Source organism: Ovis aries, chromosome 9 (genome assembly GCF_016772045.2).
Source record: "Ovis aries strain OAR_USU_Benz2616 breed Rambouillet chromosome 9, ARS-UI_Ramb_v3.0, whole genome shotgun sequence".
Lineage (NCBI taxonomy): Eukaryota > Metazoa > Chordata > Mammalia > Artiodactyla > Bovidae > Ovis > Ovis aries.
The window spans coordinates 80,797,723-80,819,170 of record NC_056062.1 but is presented as its reverse complement, the minus strand read 5'-3'; the positions used below and the strand labels follow the sequence as shown (position 1 = coordinate 80,819,170).

Here is a 21,448-nt window from a genome sequence, read left to right as displayed (position 1 = left end):
TTTCGCTTTTAACATTCCTGTTTCTGATTTAAATTTAGACTAGTTAACTGGCAAGTTATAGAAAGAGGATGTAGAAATTATTTTTTTTAAAGACAGTAGGAAATCAAAAGATATTTTCCACATAGAATTGGAGGCCTTGTTTCCTGAAATAAATAAGGAAATGAATTGTTTGAATTCCCTCTGAAATCGATAGTAAGTTTGGGACAACGTCTTGTGATGGGCTTGACCACGCTTCATGTTACTTTCACACCAGAAAGGGTCTGGTTTTATTGTCCCAAAGAAAACTAACACGTAGCCACATGGTCACAATTTATCATCTTATTATAGATACAAATGCTGTATCTGAATTTATAATTACTTAAATGACTTGAAAGAAAGCATAGATTATCCAGTTTCACCCCCAGTATTAAACGTGAAATGCTGTTCAGTAACTCAGGTAATTGCTTCCTCTGTACAACACCATCCACATCTCACCATGCTGTCTAGCAGTAGAAGTTCCAGAGACGTCCAGCACGTGTGTGTGTGAAGTTCAGTCACTCAAGGAGCCTAAATTCAGGACCTAATCTAGATTTTAAACTGAGCATAAAGAAAATCTGATGAAAACCACAACAAATTTTTAAACGGAATTTTTTTTCCATGTAATGCATATTGATAATGTAGAAAAGAATAAAGATCATCCAAAGACATCGACTTTTTAGAGATACTTGCTGCTTACGTTACATTGTCATTTCTTCCAAACGTGTGTGTGTGTGTGTCCAGCTCTCGTGTGTGTGTGTGTGTGTGTGTGTGTGTGTGTGTGTGTCCAGCTCTCACCCAGATTCTGGAAGGGTTACTCAAGTTTCCCACCGCCTTCTTTCAAAAGACAAAAGGCCTTTGTCACTGTTTCTGGCAAACTCTGTGATGTAAGCTGATTTTCCTACCCAAAGTAGCTTAAAGGGTAATAGGATGTATTCAGTTTCCATTGTTGACTGCTCTGGTGGGAGAGAGAATCTACATTTACCAGACTCCTTACATACTTTTGTCGCAGGAAGGCAGGTTGCCTTCTTACTGTCTTGTCTGAGGACTGGGGATCTTCTCTGCCTTTGAGCTCTTCCTCTGTCCCATGCATCTTCTTTCCATGTGCATTTTTCTTTTCACATTTATAAGTCCTTGCCACAGTCTTATTCTGCTGTGACTAGAGAACTCTGTCTAGTCACCTGTTGAGGAAAAAGGAGATGGTGGATCAGAGAGACAGGCAGTTCTCCCTAATCTGGTATCTTGAAAGTTTAATCCCTGTGGTGGGAGAAATAGCCAAGAGCTAGGCCAATGAGTGGGAGCAAACGCAGAAAAGCTGCCCCTTACTGGAAAATGGTGAAAGAGGGTCAAATGCAAATGATCTGAAATAAATGCGAGGTCATTTGGCTGATTTAGGATGCTCTGTTGAGAATCAAGGACTCCCAGAATGGTGATGTCAAGGTCAGTGGACCTTGAGATTAGTGGGCTGTGCTGAAAAACAGCAAGTCCCTCTTCATAAATCGTGCAGGGTGGACCCACCTGGAGTGTGAACGGGCAGGAGCAGCCTCTGTCTGGTCGGCATGGTGGGCCCGTGATGGTGCAGCAGGAGGCCTGGCCTCAAGTCTCTTCTCTGGTGTTTGCCTCTCGGGGGCCACCACCTCCCATCTTTTTTTCTTTCCTTCCTCCGGCTTCCCTGCCACCTTCGTTTTTTTGGTTTCTTTCATCTTCTATCAAAACAGCAAACACCGAAATGTCTGACTTCCTTTAACAACTTTGTTTTCATCACTAAGTCCTGTCTAACTCTTTAGTGACCCATGGACTGTATAGCCCACCAGGCTCCTCTGTCCATGGGATTCTCCAGGAAAGAATACTGGAATGGGTCACCATGTCCTTCTCCAGGGGATCTTCTTGACCCAGGAACTGAACATGTGTCTCTTGCACTGGCAGGTGGGTTCTTTATCACTGAGCCACCAGAGAAACCCCTTCTTTAACAGCTGGTTGATGCTTTATAGTTTTCTTTTCACTAACTTTGGGATGACTTTCACTCTATCACAGTATGGAGATGCAAGGGAACAGAGGTGAAGCCCATGTAGTGGGCACTTTTCTCCTTTGTAAGTGTTACACCCTCAAAAAGCTGGCATTAATTGTCACTAGATGTAATGAAATACAGACCTTCAATGTGGGCTCCACAGTTGTGCCATGGAGCTGAACTTACAGCCTTTGGTCCCTAAACATCCTAGGCCCAACTGAGACAGGACTCCATCCATCCGGAGAATGGGAACCCATGGGGAGAAGTCGACGTGGGAGAACCTCTTCTGGTTACTACATCTTTGTGGGTGTCAGGGCCAGATCGAGGTGGACAGATGGCCCAGGTGTGCACGTGAAACTGTCTTCATCTTCACCTTTCTCCCCCTCCCCTCCCCATTATAATTGAGTTTCTGTGCCTCCAAAGGAGAGCATTGGGCTGGTTGATGAAGAAAAGAGGTTGGATCCCTTGGCCCTGGAAGGAAGGCTTCCAAGCTGTGGCTGTAACAGGAGTGAGCAGTCACCTTTCCTCCTCTGGCAAGTCCTTGGGTTGGGTCTCCAGGGGTTGGGTCAGAGCTGCTGGTCCCCAGGGCCCAGGCCTGGAGCCCGGCTGCTTCCGAACTGCCTCTCACCACACTAGCTTCCTCTCCCGAGTTGTCCCAGCCCTGCTGTGACCTGAGACAGTAAGCGTCTGCCTCTGCTCCTCTGCACATCGCGCTGTCCAAGGGCAGCTCCACGTCGGCACGTCCTTCTCCACCCTCGCCTCTCCCGTCTTCTCTGTGGCGTCTGCCATCTCTAGACTGTTTCCTTCCTCCTATAGCAGCTGCCCTGCAGGTTTTCTTCCTCCGTTGCTGCTGCGTCTCAGTCTCCTTTGCTGGCTTCCCTGCCACCCCTCTCCCCTCCACAACTTCTTGTAATTATGCTTCAGTTCTTCCAGGCTTCTTCTTAAGGGTAGACACAGCATGCAGCTCAGTGTCCTTACAGGAGGAGGGAGTGTTTGGAGGGAACGGACAACTGGAGGAAGCCTTTCCTGCCTCCTCCACCTTCCCCAGCACTCCCAGGCCACCATCATCTTCCTGCCGACCGTTGCTCACAGCCTCTCATACTGCCTTCCCTCTGGTCCACATGCATCTCTGTTTCCCACCCTCAGCCCTCACATTGCAAGGGCAGCATCCTTGCCAGGTTCCCATTTCCTGTTTCCAGTGTCTTCTCCTTCATCCCATCCTCCTCCAGACTGACCACCCTTTGTCCTGCTGCTCCCTGCTCCCTTGCTCAGAAACACCTACTGACAAGCCCCAGTCTTCTGCAATAGTCACAAATCTTTTTCAGCAACTGAATCCTTTTTCTCCAATGATATCTTCCTCCAAACCCTGATATACAGCAAAACAACTGAGCAGGATCGTTCTGGGCGTGTCACCCAGGACCCTCCGCCCCCTTCTCCCCCTCTTCATCCTGCCCCGGGGCTTCTTAGGAAGTCCAGATGTTCCATGGAGCACAACTGAAAGAGTTCTCTACCTCCTTAAGGCCCAGCTCAGCGCTCACTTCCTCCCCAAACCGGAACCGGAACTCATCTGAACCGGAACTGGAACCACCTCCTGAAGTTCTGCAGTGGCTCCTGGCTCCCTGTGGGACTGTATCATAGTTGTGTAGCTTGTATACATGGCTTGTTTCCACTGGTAGAGAGTCAGCTCCTGGCCGCTGGAGAGTGACCTATCCGCGCCCCAAGCTCTCGCGGCCAAGTGTTTTGTGCAGCTGCAGGGCTGCATCTGTAGGATGCACACAGGCTGTGGCATCTTGAGAATCCAGGAGCAACCTGTGCTACAGATAGAAGAGTCTCTGCTCGAGGTTGACTTGTCTATGCAGCTCACACACACCAGGCTGAGCGCTTTTGTGCCCCAGTTTCAATAAGACCGTGACACATTCTTGTTGTATCCACCGAGGATTTCCTGATGCCGGGTTCTGCGTTAAGGTCATTTTTATTTATGAGTGGCCAGCCTCACACCAGGCAGAGGCACCTCAGGCAGCCCAAAGTTGATTTGACTCCTGCCCGTGAGAACCTGCTGGTCATAGCAAACACTCTCTACCAACAACCCAAGAGAAGACTACATGACCATCACCAGATGGTAAACACTGAAATCAGATTGATTATGTTCTTTATAGCCAAAGATGGAGAAACTCTATACAGTCAGCAAAAACAAGACTGGGAGCTGATTGTGGCTCAGATCAGGAAGTCCTTATTGCCAAATTCAGACTTAAATTGAAGAAAGTAGGGAAAACCACTAGACCATTCAGACATGACCTAAATCAAATCCCTTATGATTATACAGTGGAAGTGACAAAAGGATTCAAGGGATTAGATACGATATACAGAGTGCCTGAAGAACTGTGGATGGAGGTTTGTGATACTGTATAGGAGGCAGTGATCAAAACCATCCCAGAGAAAAAGAAATGCAAAAAGGCAAAATGGTTGTCTGAGGAGGCCTCACAAATAGCTGAGAAAAGAAGAGAGGGTAAAGGCAAAGGAGAAAAGGAAAGCTATATCCATTTGAATGCAGAGTTCCACAGAAGAGCAAGGAGAGATAAGAAAGCCTTCCTCAGTGATCAATGCAGAGAAATAGAGGAAAACAAAAGAATGGGAAAGACTAGAGATCTCTTCAAGAAAATTACAGATACCAAGGGAACATTTCATGCAAAGATGGGCACAATAAAGGAGAGAAACAGTATGGACCTAACAGAAGCAGAAAATATTAAGAAGAGGTGGCAAATAGATGGGGAAACAATGGAAACAGTGTGAGACTTTATTTTGGGGGGCTCCAAAATCACCGCAGATAGTGACTGCATGAAATAAAAGACATTTGCTCCTTGGAAGAAAAGCTAAGACCAACCTAGACGGCATGTTAAAAAGCATAGACATTACTTTGCTAACAAAGGTCTATCTAGTCAAAGCTATGGTTTTTCCAGTAGTTATGTATGTATGTGAGAGTTGGACTATAAAGAAAGCTGAGCACTGAAGAATTGATGCTTTTGAACTGTGGTGTTGGAGAAGACTCTTGAGAGTCCCTTGGACTGCAAGGAGATCCAACCAGTCCATCCTAAAGGAAAGTGAAGTTGCTCAGTCGTGTCCAACTCTTTGTGACCCTGTGGACTGTAGCCCAACAGGCTCCTCAGTCCATGGAATTCTCTAGGCAAAAATATTGGAGTTGGTTGCCATTTCCTTCTCCAGTCCTAAAGGAAATCAGTCCTGAATATTCATTGGAAGGACTGATGCTGAAGCTGAAACCCCAATATTTTGGCCTCCTGATGTGAAGAAGTGACTCATTGGAAAAGACCCTAATGCTGGGAAAGACTGAAGGCAGGAAAAGGGGATAGCAGAGAATGAGATGATTGGATGACATGACCGACTCGATGGACATGAGTTTGAGCAAGCTCCGGTAGTTGGTGATGGACAGGGAAGCCTGGTGTGCTGCAATCATGGAGTCACAGAGAGTCAGATACGACTGAGTGACTGAGCTGAACTGAACATGCTCCTTCACGATAAGGACAGCAACAAGCATGAAGGGGAGGGAGAGTCCTGGGTTCTATCCAGCCACAGATTGGCCGCCTTGCTCAGCCTGGTCAAGATCCAAGATTGAAATTGGCTCTAAGTTGAGGGCAATACCATGGAGGGGCTGCCCAGGGTGAGGTGGTTGGTGTTGCCTCAGCTGCCAGGCTTCATAGAGGCTCCCACAGTACCCAGGCCTCTGGCCTCAAGCCCCAGGCCGACAGCAATTTGAGCCCGTAAGGAAGTGGTGTTGACCTCCCATGAGGGTGTTACGTTTCAGGACTCCCTCTAAGGGCCAGCATTGCTGGGTATGGGGTCTGTGAATGGCTGGGGTGATGCATCCCTGTTCCCGCTGCTCCCCACATCCCACATCTCCAGGTCCTCACCTCCACGGTCTCCTCACAGCAGTTCTCTTCCAGCCGCCAAAATGAGTCTCCACAAAATGAAACTAGTTCAGCCTTCTGCTGCAACGCCCCCAGGATTCTCAGGTCCCTCAGACTGAAAGCCGAGCTCTGGGGTGGCCTTCGAGACCCATGTCACCTCGTGACCTCACGCTGCCCCTCCGCCTCCGTCCTGACCCCCCTCCCCCACCCAGTCTCTACTCAAGGTCACCTCCATGGACAACAGTTTAGCTAAGATTCCTCAGCATGTGGGGACCAAGTCATCCTGAAGTTCCTGACTGCAAAGCACTGGTCTTGAGAGCAAATTTCAGGCCGTTATGAAGTCACCTGAGTGAGTCATGACCAGCATTTTTCTGACAATGAAATAGGGTAGGAAAATGTCAGCAAGGGGACAGTTGTTTTGTGTGTGTTGGGGCAGGTTGTTTGTGTGTGGGAGGGGGAACAAAATGAAAATTGTGTTTCCTGCCGTGGGACTCAGGTCACAGAAGTCTGAGAAACACAGCTCTAATCAGCTGGTCACCGAACTCTCCAAGGGCGCCTCGGTCAGATGACTATTTAGAAGCCTGTCACAGTAAAGCCCGCTGTTCTGTCCGCTCAGGGCGGGTGGGCAGACTTCCTTCCGGTTGCAGTCCCTCAGGCGGGCTTGCTTTCTGTGTCCGCCCACAGGAGCGCTTCCCGAAGCTGCTTTGCTGCCCCCTAGTGTCGGCTGGTGGTCTCGATCTCAGGATGACACCGACCTCAGCCCTGCTCCCTCTGGCCTCCCACGATGCTGGGCTGAAATGCGGCTTTCTCACAAGGGCTGTGCTTTATTGGGCCGGGGTGTGTGTGTGAGTGTGTGTGAGAGTCGTCTTTAAAGATTCAGGCAACCACTCCTAAACCTTGTTCGGTTTGTCCCAGGGGACAAGACCACCCCAGACTCACTAGAGATCCATACTGGAGACTTCCTGCTTTGGTGGTTCTGACTCCAGGTGTTTAGCTGTTTAGAGCTGTCCATCCATTTGACGGTGGCAGTGACCTCTGTGTCTGCACTGGGGAGGGGTCCTGGGGTCTTCCGGGCCCCTTCCTGCCTGATTTCAGAGATTATGCCTGCAAAAGGACAAGTCCCTGATTGTCTCGCTTCCTTCCTGAGCAAGGAATAGCTAGCGTGGCTTTGTCAGAAATCGCTGTTTCTGGGCAGTCACTGGGATGAAGGGATGAGCTGTGGTACCCCACCTCCTTAGTTCTTACCTTCAATTTCTGAACCATAATAAAGGCCTGATTTTAATATTCATAAATGAAATTCTATAATACAAGATTTGCTTTTTTCTTTGATGTTTTAACTCAGGAGTAAAACATGAAAGTTTTTTAAACATTTTTTTATTTAGCAAAATTCCTTACGGATGCAGAGAATAAAGGGTTTTTATTGTCAGCAGAACTGGACATATTAAATCTGGAAATTCCTAGATGGCTGGGAGGGAATGTGATCACTGCCTTCAAGTTACTGAAAGCCTCACCTGGAGGCTCACACTCCCCTGTATGACTGTAGAGGGCAGAGTTAGGACTGGGGTGGGAGGAGGCAGCTACCCGCTGGAGATAAGGAACAACTTCCCCAAAGCTAAAGAGACTGAAAGAGCAGAAGAAGTTGCCCACAGAGGTGGTGGATTTCCTGTCTCTGTCAGGGTCTCAACCAAGGGGGTGTCTGTCCACCTGTCGTGATGGCTCTGACCGAGATGACATCAAGTGGCCTGTGGCTATGAAAATGTACACACTGAGATTGTGGTCTGTGAGGAAGGAAGATGTGAAAAATAACTTATTTCCAGGGAGGAATAAAGGGATGAATAAGCAGAGCACAGAGGGCTTTTAGGGTAGTGAAACTATTCCTTCTGACCCTCTAATGGTAGATGTATGTACACTAAGTCGCTTCAGTTGTGCCCAACTCTTTGCAACTGTAGTCCATGGGATTCTCCCGGCAAGAATACTGGAGTGGGTTACCATGCCCTTCTCCAGGGGATCTTCCCAACCCAGGGACTGAACTTGCATCTCTTACGTCTCCTGCCTTGGCAAGCAGGTTCTTTACCACTAGCACCACCTGGGAAGCCCAGTGGTGGATACGTTACACTTTGAACATCTATGCAAACCCATAGAATGTACACCACCCTCAGAGTGAACTCTGAGGTAACCTGTGGACTTTGGGTGACTGTGTTCATCATTTGTGACAGATGTGCTGCCCTGGTGGGGGATATTCATAGTGGGGAAAGCTGTGCGTGCGTGAGGGCAGAGAATGGTCAGAAATCTGTACCTTTGCCTCAAGTTTACTATGAGCCTGAAAAACTGCTCTAAAAAAATAATCTGAAAAAAAGAAGAGAAGAATAACAGTAAAATAGCTTGTTTAAATTAAATCTATATATATATATATATATATATAATACATATAATATGTATTGTCTCTAAAGAAAGCACAGTAGACTAGAACACTGTCATTTTGTAGGGGACTTCCTTCCAGTGTTTGGAGCAGAAATCTTTTGACCTGTTGAACTTTCTGATGGAATTATGCATGTTTCTGGTAATGTGTTACATTCTGATAAGATGAGTTTGTTATTTAACCTCTTGTTCTGTGTCACAGGGTCATTGGTTTCCTGGAAGCTATTGTCTGCATAAAATTTGGACAAGATCTCTTCTCTAAGACCCAAATACTCTATGTTGTGCTTTGGCTTCTTTGCGTGGTAAGTCATTACTTTTCTACCTTGAAGTGCTAAACTCCCCATGGTCTCTTCTAAAACAAAACAAGACCCTCTTGTGCACCAAGGTTTCTTAGACATTTATAGACAAGACATACTACTTGTAAGTAGCCCAAAATTAGCCATGGGATGAAGTTCAAGAACAAATACATAGGACCACATGGCACCCCAAATTGGTCCCCTTTGTAGGTCTGATCACATGCCCCCAGCAGGTACATTATACTCTCATTTGTTTCACTTGTGAGCATTCGCCTGCGTTTGCTGAGAATGTCAGGTCTGCCTCGAAGGGACGATAGTTACTGTACCCTGTAATGTGTGTATTACCAAGTGTTTATATACAAAATGACAGACTGTGGTTTACAGGCCATGTAAGGGGAGGGGGTTTGGAGGTAATCAGGCCACGCAATTTCTTTTCCCCAGGCCAATGTTAGATAGGCCATGCTTGTGTTGGGTGTGTTTTCCTCTCTGAAGGGAAGAGTCCTGGGGGCCTCCAGCTTCATTGTCCCAGGACTTTTCCCTCATCTGTCAAATGAAACAGGATCTTACCTAAAAATTTTTAAAATTTAAAATTCTGTGATTGCCCTTCTTAATTTGTTTTGTTACTCTGGAGAAAAGTCTTATTTTACATTTAAGATTCTTTGCTTTTACTTACTTAGTCTAGAAAATTAACTCGGGCTTTTAAAAATGTTTATTATTATCACATAAATTTCAAACATGTCAAGTAGATAAGGTCGCTCCACCTTCACGTACGCATCACCCAGATTTAGCAGTTACCCACCAATGGCTGATCTTGTGTTCTTCTGTTCCACACGCACCATCCCTACCCCAGCTTACTAGAAGCAGGTCCACTTTTCCTATTTCAGGATGTCTCTCTAAAAAGACAGGAAGGCTTTTCTTTTTATGACATTATCACACTGGAAAAAGAATTCATGCCTTCATACTGTTAAGCAGCTGATCAGTGTTCACATTTCTCATGTTTCCTTCAAGTTTGTATTTTCTAACAGATTATTTGAATCAGCATCTACTCATTGCAGTTGGTTTGCATGCCTCTTTTAATCTACATGTTTCTCTCCATCTCTAGCACTCTCTGCTTTGCAGTTTATTTGCTGAAGAAACAGAATCTTTTGTTCTGTAGGTTTTCCCCTCATCTGGTTTTACTGATGCCATCCTTACTGTCATTTATCAGATTTCTTTGTCTTCTGTATTTTCGATAAATTGGTAGCTGGATCTAGAGGCTTAATCAGATTCCAGTCTTTTTTTGTTTGTTTGTTTGTTTTTTCCTTTTGGCAGGACTGAACTTTGTATTTTTTAAGTGTTTTTATTGTCTTTCATGGTGTCTATTTTTAGGATTACTTGTTAGAAATCCTAACTGTGCCAAGGTACCTTAAGCCTGTGCATTGAACAGTGAAAGGGGAGAAGGATCTCTTTTGTCCTCAAACTCCAGAATTCATGCTCAGGTGTATTTTTTCTGTCACAGTGAGACAAGATGTAAGGATTGGTTCCTAGTCAGACGGGCCAGGAAATGTTACCCTTTGCTCCTCACGTTTCTCTCTGGCACGGGCACCCTGGCTCTGTGAATTGTAGCGGGTACTCATGGCGGGCAGGGGTGGGCACAACCCTCACCTGGCGCCAACGGGACCACAGGCAAGTTAAGGCCAGCGAGACTCCTGAGATGTGGACAGAAGGTGCTTTTTATCACAGCCTATTGCAGGGCCTCCTCCAGGGGCATCAGTCGCCAGAAGAGTCTCCCCACGGCCGGCTGTGTCCAGTGAGCTGTCTCCGGGCCCCTCCAGTCTCTAACTTTTAGAGGCTTTCACTGTGTTTTACTGATTAGACACTTAGCATCCCCCTCCTTAGGTTGGTGAATTTTGATGCACCTTGTTGTCTATGCGATGGTAACTGTATTGAGGACACGACCCGTTTCTCAGTCTCTCCATCCCTTAGCGTGGTCCCTTGTAAGTCCGTCACGTGGCCGAGTGCTCCTCAGAGCTGCCCTAATGTGGAGCCGCACAGGTAGGTGACTGCAAAGATGAGATTTATTCATGCTTACCATGCACCAGGCACTGCTGGAAGCACTTTTCACACATTGTGTATTTGAGCTTTACACTTTGAGGGGAAGTACTTTGTTATCCTCTTTCCCAGATAAAGGCACAGAGAGGTCCCCTTAACTTTCCTAAGGTCGTCCTGGCCGAGCCAGGGCTCAAACCCAGAGAGTCTGGCTAGAGATATCCCACTCCCCCCTCCACGGGGGTCCCCCTCGGAAGCCCTCGAAGGGCATGTGGGAGTTACCTCTGCCAACTACTGATGCTCAGATATCATCTTGGTGTGTGCGCACAGAGCTGGAGGAGCTCTGGAGAGAGCAGCCGACAAGCTGGGGTGCAGCTCAGCCGATCAGGTGTGCTCGGGGTCACCCGGGATCACAGTGCATGGGTCCTCCCATTCCACGGGCGCCCAGCCGAAGCCCCGAGGCGAGGCGGCCGCCGCCTCCCGACGTCACCTCTTCGAGTCAGCCATCAGGTTCCCTGCCATGTGACCCAGCTCCACCCCATCCTCTCCCATCTTCTCCATCCTGTCCTTCAGATCCGTTCTCCACTCTGCTGCCAAGGCGGTCTTCCAGAATTCAGAATTCAGGTCGGAATCCCTTCCTCCCCGCTTAGAATCCGTCCCGATTGCTGGGGCTTGAGAGGGCCCAAGAGAACAGTATTCCCCCCCCCCCCCCCCCCCCCCCCCCCCCCCCGGTTCAGAGCAGTTAGGAGACAGGCAGGAAGAACGAGGGCTGTGGAGTCAGAAGCAGCCGCTTTATGACTGAGAGCCCACGTTCTCAGTCTCCACGTCCGATGCCAACGAGGGCCTTCCAATTGCGAGCCCCAGGAGCAGACACACTTTCCTCTCCAGCCTCAGAAAAGCCGGCCTCCCCAGGCTGAGAAAGGAAATGGCTGGCTTGCTCATCCCTGTTCCCCAGTCAGTTAAGACACACCGCCCCCTGGGGAAGGGGTGAGGGAAAGCGCAGGGTTACCCCTGGAAGCTCCCTCTGGGGGGCAGAAAGGGTGGGAAGGAAGACGGGTCCCCAGCGCACACCCAGCAGCGGAAATGCGAAGTCGTGCCCGCGTGTTCGGGCCGTCACTGCCTGGATGGTTCTCACACCCAGCCCTGCAGCCCCCCTTCCTCAGGCTCCACCAACCTGTTCCCGGTTACCGAACACCTCAGCGCATCGTCCTTCCAGACCTGTCCTGCCTGCACCCGAGAGGTTTCCTTTGCCCACGCTGAGTGCTTTGTCCTGCCTTTTCCTCCACCTGGCGAACCTTAATGCCAAGACCAACCTTCCATCTGCGCCCCGCGTGCACTACACTCCGGCCTGCAAGGCAGACAAGAGGACCCCCTCCTGGGGGGAACCGTCCCATTCTGTACATACCTCCTCAAGCTCTGGCCCCAGCGTGACATTTTCTGTGGTGGTTATGTCGGTCTCCTCAACCTGGCACTTCCTGCTGCTCACAGAGAATAAGTCTCCATCGTCCTTCGGTCCCACAGACGCTAGCACAGCGCCTGAGGCACGGGAAACACTCATCAAATGCGGGGAGACGAGGGGGATGAGGTCCAGAGACGGAGACCAGGGGACCCAGACACGTATGATGAGACAGGCAGGTGTGAAGACGAAGCGCCCCCGCGCGCGAGGCACGGGAAGATGGCGGCCTGTTTGAGGAGCCAGGGCGAGAGCAAGGCGCAGGACGAGGGGGCGGGACGTGTCTGCCTGGGACCGGCCCTGTGTGTCGGCGGAAATTCAGGGATTTTTCGGTGGAAAGACTGCCTCGTGGAGTAGCCGGAGGCCGGGAGAGCGTGGAAGGGAGGGGACGGAGGAGGGCCGAGCCTGAGGGTGTCGCTGGGAGCTCAGGGGAACCTGTCCCAGGCAGTGGCATTGAGGGTGCAGAGAAAGGGCGGCAGGAAGCCGGCCGAGCAGGCGTCCCCTGGGCAGAGCTGGGGAGGGCGGCTCCGGCTTTCCGGTTTGGGCCACTGGTGGCTTCCAGCACTAGTGACAGGTTGAGGCGCATCCGAGAAGCTCGTTGAAAGGAGGTGTGTTAAGGTGTGAGGGGCCATTAGACTTTGTAGGTGAAGGTGTCTTGTGTCATTGGAAGTTCTGGTCTGTCCAGGAGCTCTGGAAAGACTCAGCGATGGAGACGCAGGAGTCAGGAGGCGTCCATGCTTGGGGTAAATGGTAGGAGACATCGGCTTGGTAAGAGTCGGGGGCCATAGTGAGGGGAGGAGAAGCCACATTCTAGACGCTGGGCCGGGGACGAGAAACCGCCACAGGAAAGAGGACTTTGCAGATAAGTAGAATCCCCCAGTTAGTGTTGTCAGTGACGAGTGCCCTGGAAGGGGAGCTGGCCTGAAGAGAAACCTCTGGCTGGGATGATTAGGAGTCCCCACAGCCTTGCACATTCATCAGTTAGAGAAAAAGAGTGGAAATAAAGTGTGGGTTTAATAAATATTAAAAAATGTGTGTGCCCGGCACATTTTATAATCACGGTTTTTTATTAAAGATCAAGATTGGTCTCAGCCTTAGGGGGCAAACATTTTTCAGTAAGAGAACACAGTTTACGCCATGTCTGCACGCTAAGAGAAACAAAGCCCCCAATTATTTGCCTTGATTGGGAAGAGAGTATACGCAGAATTTGTGATGAATGTAGAAATAAAGGCCCCGTATGCTGGTTGATAAGCTGCCACAGCACCAGTTGTCTAATGAGTCTGGGTGGATTTGAATGCTGGTAACCATAATATGGAAGCCACACCTGAGTCTGTGTGGTGCCTTGGCTCTTAGCCCTCACGTTTTTTCTTTTTTCTTTTTTTCTTCTCTTTCTTTAAACAAAATCTGCACAATTGCTATTTAAATGCCAGGCCTTGACATTTTAAGTGGGTACTTGCCTAGATTTCCAGAGGTGTGATTGCAAACCCATAAATTACAAGCTTTTGTCTCCTGGGACAAGTGTGAAAAGGGCCTCTTGTACCCAGGTGAAGTGGTAAATGTGGCTACCACAGCAGGTCCTCTGCATGGCTCGTGATGATAAGCATCTGCCACGCAGCACCTGCCAGTGTTTGCCTGCCCTCCTACAAAGCAAGGTCTGCCCAGCTGTCTGCTCCTGGAGCAGCCCCAAGCTGCCAGACTGCCCTCCAGGGCAGGAGAGAAAGCTTGGGGAAGACGAGCCCCGCACGCCTGCCCTCTGGTGGGCGAGATGCGCAATGACGACCCTCGCAGCACAGTCACCGACTGGTCCCTGGAGGTGGACCCCCACCTCCCTCCCCTCCTTGTGCAACCTAGGCTGTCCTGCTCTCTCCCCCAAGGAGCTGACATACTTAGTTTTACGTGCTACAGATCCCCTAGTCTTTCCGCTCTTGCCATGCCGTGAAAACGGTACATTTAATGATGCTGTATATTAGAAATCTGAATAAGTACTGGACTGTGTTAAAGATTAGAAGTCGTTTTTTCATTTTATAATTTTAGTATATTCATTCATGGCTTAATTTTTCGATGGGGAGATACGAGCTTTCTTAAATTAAAAAAACACCCTAATATACACCAGTTTCAGTAAGGATTTAATTTTTAAAAAATGAACTAGTGGGTCTTCTTATATTTCGTGTTATCTCTCCGCCATTCCACTATTCCCACTTCACTGGCATGGAAGGACCAGGGGAGCACTCAGACTCCTTTCTTTTTCGACCCGTAAGGTGACTCCGTGCACCCAGCAGACACTCTGTGAATGTCACTGACCCGGAGGAACTGGACCCGGGCTATGCTACAGGCCGCCCGTGACGAGAAGGCGCAGCCCTTCGTTCCCCTGCAGTCCGGGCTCCATCCTCCGGACTGCGGGCTGGGCACACTGGCTCCTCCCATGATGCCTTTCTTCCCCCAGGAACGGGTAAATGGACAGATAAATAATGGATAGCGCTCTAAAGACATGTAGACCTGAAATTCGCATTTATTTTGATAGACACCCCTAAAGTTTGATCCAGGTATGTAAAGAAACCTGTGTTCCGGTTTCAGTCTTGCCACCCTCTAGCTGTGCATCTTTAAGAAGGTCATTCACCTCTCTGAGCTTTATTCCTCTGCTGTGAGATGAGGATTAATACTTCTAGATTTAAAGTTATGACTCTTAGGAAGAACTGAAATTATTCAAGAAGTGAAGATTACAGCATAATTTCACAACTATTCCCATGACTGAGTCAAGGGGACAGGTCCCCAGCAGGAAACGCAGTGGAAGAGATGGAGGTTAGACCTTGAGGAGGATGTTCTGTCAGTGGGTTCCCAAAGTAAGGAATTCTGAAGAAACAGAACAGCAGAAGCGCTGAGGAATTGATGCCTTCAAACTGTGGTGTTGGAGAAGACTCTTGAGAGTCCCCTGGACAGCAGGAGATCCAACCAGTCCATCCTAAGGGAAATCAGTCCTGAATGTTCATTGGAAGGACTGATGCTGAAGCTGAAACTCCAATACTTTGGTGACCTGATGCAAAGAGCTGACTTGTTGGAAAAGACCCTGATGCTAGAAATGATTGAAGGCAGGAGGAGAAGGGGATGACAGAGGATGAGATGGTTGGATGGCATCACCGACTCAATGGACATGAGTTTGAGTAAGCTCCAGGAGATGGTGAAGGACAGGGAAGCCTGGGCATGCTGCAGTCTGTGGGATCACAAAGAGTTGGACACGACTGCGCAGCTGAGCACCACCACATAACAGCAGAACGGGCACTTGTTTGCTTGGTTTTGGCGACTCCCTCATGGTCACAAGGGGAAGCTGAGGCCCGGCTGGGGTCCTTTCCTGTCCTGTCACATGGTGTAGTCCAGGCAGCCAGGAACTTCCCCCAACTTTCAGTTTTTTGACACATTTTTAAACTCTAGATTTTTAGGTGCTATTTTTTCCCTTAAATTAGAGCATAATTTAGGGTATAGGGGGGCTGGTGGGGCACACCAGGGGGAGTGGAGGTGATGCCAGCCTCTGGGTAACCATGGACTATGCCTGTGTCTTTTCACACAGTCTCACAAGACAACTTGACTTTCTCTTTATTTTCCTATCTACCTAACAGAAAAACAGAAGCAGCCAGAACTGGGGTTGCAGTGGGGCCGCTGAGACTAAACAGCAGTGCCACGCCTAGGGCAGTGGTGTCCTGCTGGGCCCTGCCACCTCCACGTGGGCCTGTGTCCTCAGGGTCCCCCTGCACCACTGTGACCCTACACGGAAGGAGAACTGCTTTTTCATTCAGAAACCCTCTTCCTGGGCTTCCCTGGTGGTCCAGTGGTTACAAATCCACCTGGCAATGCAGGGGACGCTGGTTCGATCCTGGTCAGGGGAAGATCCCACCTGCAGTGGGGCAGTCAGCCCCTGCACCCCAACTCCGAGCCCACGTGCCCTAGAGCTCATGCTCTACAGCAAGAGAAGCCAGCATAATGAGAAGCCTGCACACCGCAACGGAGAGGGGCCCCCGCTTGGCACAACTAGAAAAAGTCTGCATGCAGTAAGGAAGGCCCAGAGGAACCAAAAAATAAATATTAACCAAAAAAATCCTGTTTCCCTCAGAAGGTGACCGGCTGAGTCCTCCTAACTGACTCCAGTGATGGGGGCCAAGGTGCAGAGGATGGACTGTGAGAATCAGACCCTCAAAAGAGGTACAAGATAGAGGCCCATACGTGCTCTTGGCCAGAAGCCACAGAGCTGCTCAGAAAATGCACCTACCTGATCCCACACCTGGAAGAGATCTTCATTCTGACGGCAGAGTCACAGTGATAACCACGGAAAGTGAAGTGACGTGAAAGTCGCTCAGTCGTGTCCGACTCTTTGCGACCCCATGCACAATACAGTTCATGGAATTCTCCAGGCCAGAATACTGGAGTGGGTAGCCTTTCCCTTCTCCAGGGGATCGTCCCAACCCAGGGATCGAACCCAGGCCTCCCACATTGCAGGCTGATTCTTCACTTTACCAGCTGAGTTATCAGGGAAGCCCAGCCAACCACGGAGACACTGGTAACCGAGCGGTCTTCCCCGCTGCCTCCCGGGGTCGTCGCTGCCGCACCCAGCCGTGCTGTAACCGGCATCCTGGGGCAGGAGGCAGAAACTCCTCAAGACGCCATGTGTGAATTCCCATCGAAATCCTAACGTTCAGGAAAACGGAATTTTGGGTTGCACCCTCACTCTAAAACTGTTCTGTGCTTGTTTTTCTCTTCCAGGCTTTCACCACCTTCCTGTGCCTGTACGGCATGGTTTGGTATGCAGAGCACTATGGTCACCGAGAAAAGGTATAGAAGGGAAGGTAGAGATGGCTTTTTGTGTCTGATCACGCCCTCCTTGGCACTGTTGCCGGGAGCACAGTCACGGAGGATGGGGCGTGGCCGGCAGATGGGGCGTGGCCGGCAGAGCGTGGGCAGGGCATCAGCCCCCCGCCCCCCAAACACAGCCGGTTCAGAATTCACTTCCTATAATTTCCGTTCTTGCTTGGGACTGCCCTGTTCAATAGCTCCCGTACTTTTATCCTTATTTCTTAAGAGGGTTAAAACTTCTAAAATTATTTGTTAATTCTTTTTGTTTGTTTTTAATTGCGGGGCAAGCCCTGGACTAGTTTTTGCAAAGCTGGGTCTTTCACCCTGTGCAGGCCTCCTCCTGCGTCCCAGCCTGGGGCTCCCTTGCTGAAACTCTCGCCCTGCTTACTTCGTTTGCATGCATGTGTGCGGGCATGCTCAGCCACTCGGTTGTGTCCTACTCTTTGAGACCCCATGGACTGTAGCCCGCCAGGCTCCTCTGTCTGGGGGATTTTCCAGGCAAGACAGATGGAGGGGGTTGCCATTTTAGTCCTCCAGGGGATCTTCCTGAGCCAGGGATTGAACCCGAGTCTCCAGTGCTTCCCGCGTTAGCAGGCGGATTCTTTACCACTGAGCCACCTGGGAATCCCTCCTTTCCTAGTAGAGGGGGATTAAGGTAGAGGATTGATGTGAGTGGGCTTAAAACGCAATAGCAGTCTCGTCAACTGGGATTTTTTTTTTTTTTTTTTTTAGTGAAAATAGCAGCTTTCATCCTCTATTTATCCTTTTAGCCTAAGGAGCTAAAGGCACTTTCTGGAAGATCTGTTCTGCATCACTTGGGAGTAGCCTTGCTCTTAGGGCTGAGAGCCTGAGCACCAGGCGGTCCCGCCCTTGCTGGTGGGGGTCCCTAGCCCCAGAGAGGCCGGGGTGGAGCACCCTTCCTTGTTTGCTCTCCCCCTGGGAGCAATCCATCCCACCGCTAAGCCTGCCTCTCTCCCTAGACCTACTCAGAGTGTGAAGATGGCGCCTACACTCCGGACGTCTCCTGGCCTCACGGGAAAGGTTCAAAAGGTATTTCTCGCCCTCTTTCTCCTGCTTATTGCTCAAAGCTCCCAAAGTCCAGTAAAGGGATTTCTAATCAGAATTTATCCTCTGAATACTGATAAATATCTGGAGCCCTAAATGGTCTCCAACCTACTCACTTGCATGTCTCCTGTCACTTATTAAAAAACAAGCAAAAAAAAAAAAAAAAAAGAAGCAATGTACTCATAGGTTCTGCCCAAGAAACTTGGCTTCATAAGAAGAGGCACCATGTGGTTCTGCCTCTTCTGAGATAGGAGGACAGAGCGAGACCTCACTGTCTCAGCCATCCTGATGGAGATGTTCCTTCCCTTGGCTTTCATTGTGAGTGAGAGGGGTTAGGAAGAGTTGTGTACCAGGAGAGAAGCCTTTCAAAAAAGAGGCGGATCTGCTTGATCGCGTTGATTCAAGAGACAGACCATCGTCAGAGGGATTTCAGCAGTGTAGTCAGGGATCTCCCACTGGCCTTTCCCCAAAGAGCATCCTGGAAAGATCCGGGGCCACCTGGTTATTTTTAAAGAATTTGGCTTGTAGAAAAATGATCCCAAGGAGGCTCCACTAGACAGTACTTGCTCGTCAGTTATGAACTGATCATGGGACTTGACTAAAAGGAGAGAAGCAAACACCAGAGACCTTGAATGTCAGCTGTAAGACTGGCTCAGCAAAGCGGGGGTGAGGGAGGGACAGCTCTGCTGAGTCACTCTCCTGAGTTCTTCCGGGTGAGGCTCAGCACAGCTCTCCCTGGGAAAACGCTGCAGAGTGCTGGTCACCCTGCTGGGGGCGGTTTCTCCTGAAACTGTGGAATGCGGATGGAGGTGGGCACAGGGTTTCTCCCCACGGGGCGGCTCCCTTATTCAGACCCAACCCCGCCCCCGCGCCCCCCCCCCCCCCCCCCCCAGCCCAGAGATGAGTCCATGGCACTTCCAGGTTCTGCAGTGACGAGACTACAAGATATAAGCGGTGGTAGAGATATATTTAAATGAAAGGTAGGCCAATGGTTTAGAAAACAAACAAAACCTGAGCGCTGGAGCAGAGAATCTTGGCTCCACTTCTAGGCCAGAGGTGGTCCACGTGCCCAACTCTGGGGCAGAGCCAGCCTCCTGCCAGGAAGTTCTGATGACCTTCCAGACCTTACACACCCCCTGCCCAGAATGCCCACCCCCACCCCACCTCCACTGCCCTGGCCCCACCGTCCAGCTGGCTGGGAACCTGCTGATTGCTCAGCACTCAGCCCATGTAGACGCCTTTCTCTGAGCTCCCACACAACGGAGCGTGACAAAGGATGCCGGCCCTGTAGACCCTGAGCCTCTCGAGGGCCTGCGGCGTCTTCCCGGGTGACTTCCGGCTGCCCGTCCTGAGTGGTGGGAGGCCTCCAGGTCAGACCCCAGAAGTCGTGTAATAGCTTTCACACCTGTCAAGTCAAGAATTCGTTCCAGTTTAGGGATTTAGAAACTACGGTTTGCAGCTGACCAAGGTGGGGGAAACTTCACTGGTGCACCCTTTGGTTGCGAAGGTAGATTCGACACCAACGTGTTGTAAGTTTTCACGGGGTCTCCTCTGCTCTGACGTGATCTGTGCTCTCACTTCTGGCCCCCATCGCCATGGACCACAATCCACCCTGCGGGGATGTAAAACATCCTCAGGACACCCAGGCCCTAGCTGTGCTGGTTAGCCGAGGCCCGGGGCTTCCATCAGTCAAGTCAGTCAGTTCAGTGGCTCAGTCGTGTCCGACTCTGCGAACCCATGGACTGCAGCACGCCAGGCCTGTTGATTCAAACTCGCGTCCACTGGGGTGTCTATGTGTTGGTTTATTAGCAAGGCCACTAGATGGCGCCGGAGGATCAGTGGAGGAGCAGCGGGCGGCCCTGGCAGGGAGAGCTGGGGCAGAGGGGCAGAGCCTGGGCCCGCATCCCGCAACGATGCTGAGGGCTGACGTGTCCGATTCCTCTCGACCAGGTTCTGAAGACGGCCCCCCCAAGCATCCAGGCAACAGCGAGAGCCATTCTTCCAGGAGAAGGAATCGACATTCCAAATCAAAAGTCACCAACGGAGTAGGAAAGAAATGAAAAGACCCTGGTTCATAATAATCCAAGATGTGTCCAGGGAGTGCCTAGAACTGGGAGGGGACGGAATCGGCTGGACTTGCCGGGAGGAGGGAGGTCGAAAGGCACAGCGTGATCGGGAAGGAACGGGGGCTGGAGGGGGGGGGGGTCGTTATTTGAGAGCGTGGGTCTTGTCTCCCACAGACCCGGCCCCGCGGGGCAGACGATTGCGGGCGGGGGTCGGGCCTTTGGGGGTCCCTGGTAACTTCAGCACTTGGCCGCTGGTAGCAGGACGGGAGACTGTAGCTCTCTACTCAATTGCCGGAGCAGCTTTATGCTTCCTGTGTTGTGGGTGCGGTTTAAACATCTTCACTGAGACAGGGCATCCCACCGGGACAGTTGATGGACAGGTCACCACCGTTTTCTTGCCCTTCCACTTGACTGACTGGTTTTAAGCCCACCCTACTTGTGTGTGTTTTATTTCCTTACTGCTTGTTTTTTAAGTCGGGATGCTTATATAAGCCTTCAGAAGCCACTGCTGAAGTTGAATTGGAGGAGGGCTCCCCTTCTCTCCTAGAGGAAAAAAAGTGGGGAGCTTTGGTGTTACATTTAGCAACCTCCTCCGCCTTTTAGGACCTGAAACCACATGTGACAGGTAGAAACAAACCTGCGGAAAGGTTAGCTCCCCACATAGGATCCTGGGCGTTAGACCAGAACGTTCCCGTTCCCTCTCCAGCGTCACTGGTCCAGACTTAGCCACAGCGCACTGGCGGGAACCTGCCCGGAGGCAGTGCTCGCGCGACCCCTCCCCCAGCCAGGTGCCTTTTCCATTTTCTTTGTTTTCTTTCATGGTGTGTTGCTGACATTGTCTTTTAGTCCCATGTGAGGTGCTGGTGAGTATTCCCTTTCATCCGTGCCATGCTCTAGACCACTGACCCTGATAGTTCACCACCTCTGATGGATCCCTGTTTTAAATAAAATGGTTCGCGTTAAAACCCATCAAATTTGGCCTCCGTTAAGTGCTCATTTCTTTGCATCTTATTGATACTTTTCACTGTTTGTAAGCAATCGCTGTTTTTCAAGTGGCTTTAGGATTCTGTGAATATGTTTGTGTTTTATGTAATGAGAAGAAAAGAGAAAATATATATATGTATTTTAGAGGGCTTACAGACACATGTTCCTTTTCCTAAACTTCCCAAGGGATCAATAGGAAAGGAACAAGATAGTCATTGTTGTCTTTTGCGTGTGTGCGCTAGGGGAATGGTTACATCAGCCAACTTGGATTGATTTTTCTAATAAGTGACCAGTACCCAGTTGATTTTCTCATAAACTCGCTGAAACCAATCGCTTTGTTCCTTCCTTTCACAGAG

The 21,448-nt window shown here is 49.9% G+C and overlaps 1 protein-coding gene across 3 annotated transcripts in view; it reads left to right on the top strand.

Moving 5' to 3' along the window:
• PTDSS1 (phosphatidylserine synthase 1) overlaps positions 1–21,082 on the top strand; it is a 70,490-nt gene extending 49,408 nt beyond the window's left edge. For all 3 annotated transcript variants that reach the window (XM_027973201.3, XM_042254457.2, XM_060393496.1), the window contains 4 exons: positions 8,564–8,663; positions 16,888–16,956; positions 17,958–18,027; positions 19,993–21,082. In XM_027973201.3, coding sequence (XP_027829002.1) covers positions 8,564–8,663; positions 16,888–16,956; positions 17,958–18,027; positions 19,993–20,102 — 349 coding nt within the window. In that variant the 3' untranslated portion in view covers positions 20,103–21,082. The remainder of the gene's footprint in view (positions 1–8,563; positions 8,664–16,887; positions 16,957–17,957; positions 18,028–19,992) is intronic.
• Positions 21,083–21,448: the final 366 nt, after the last annotated feature.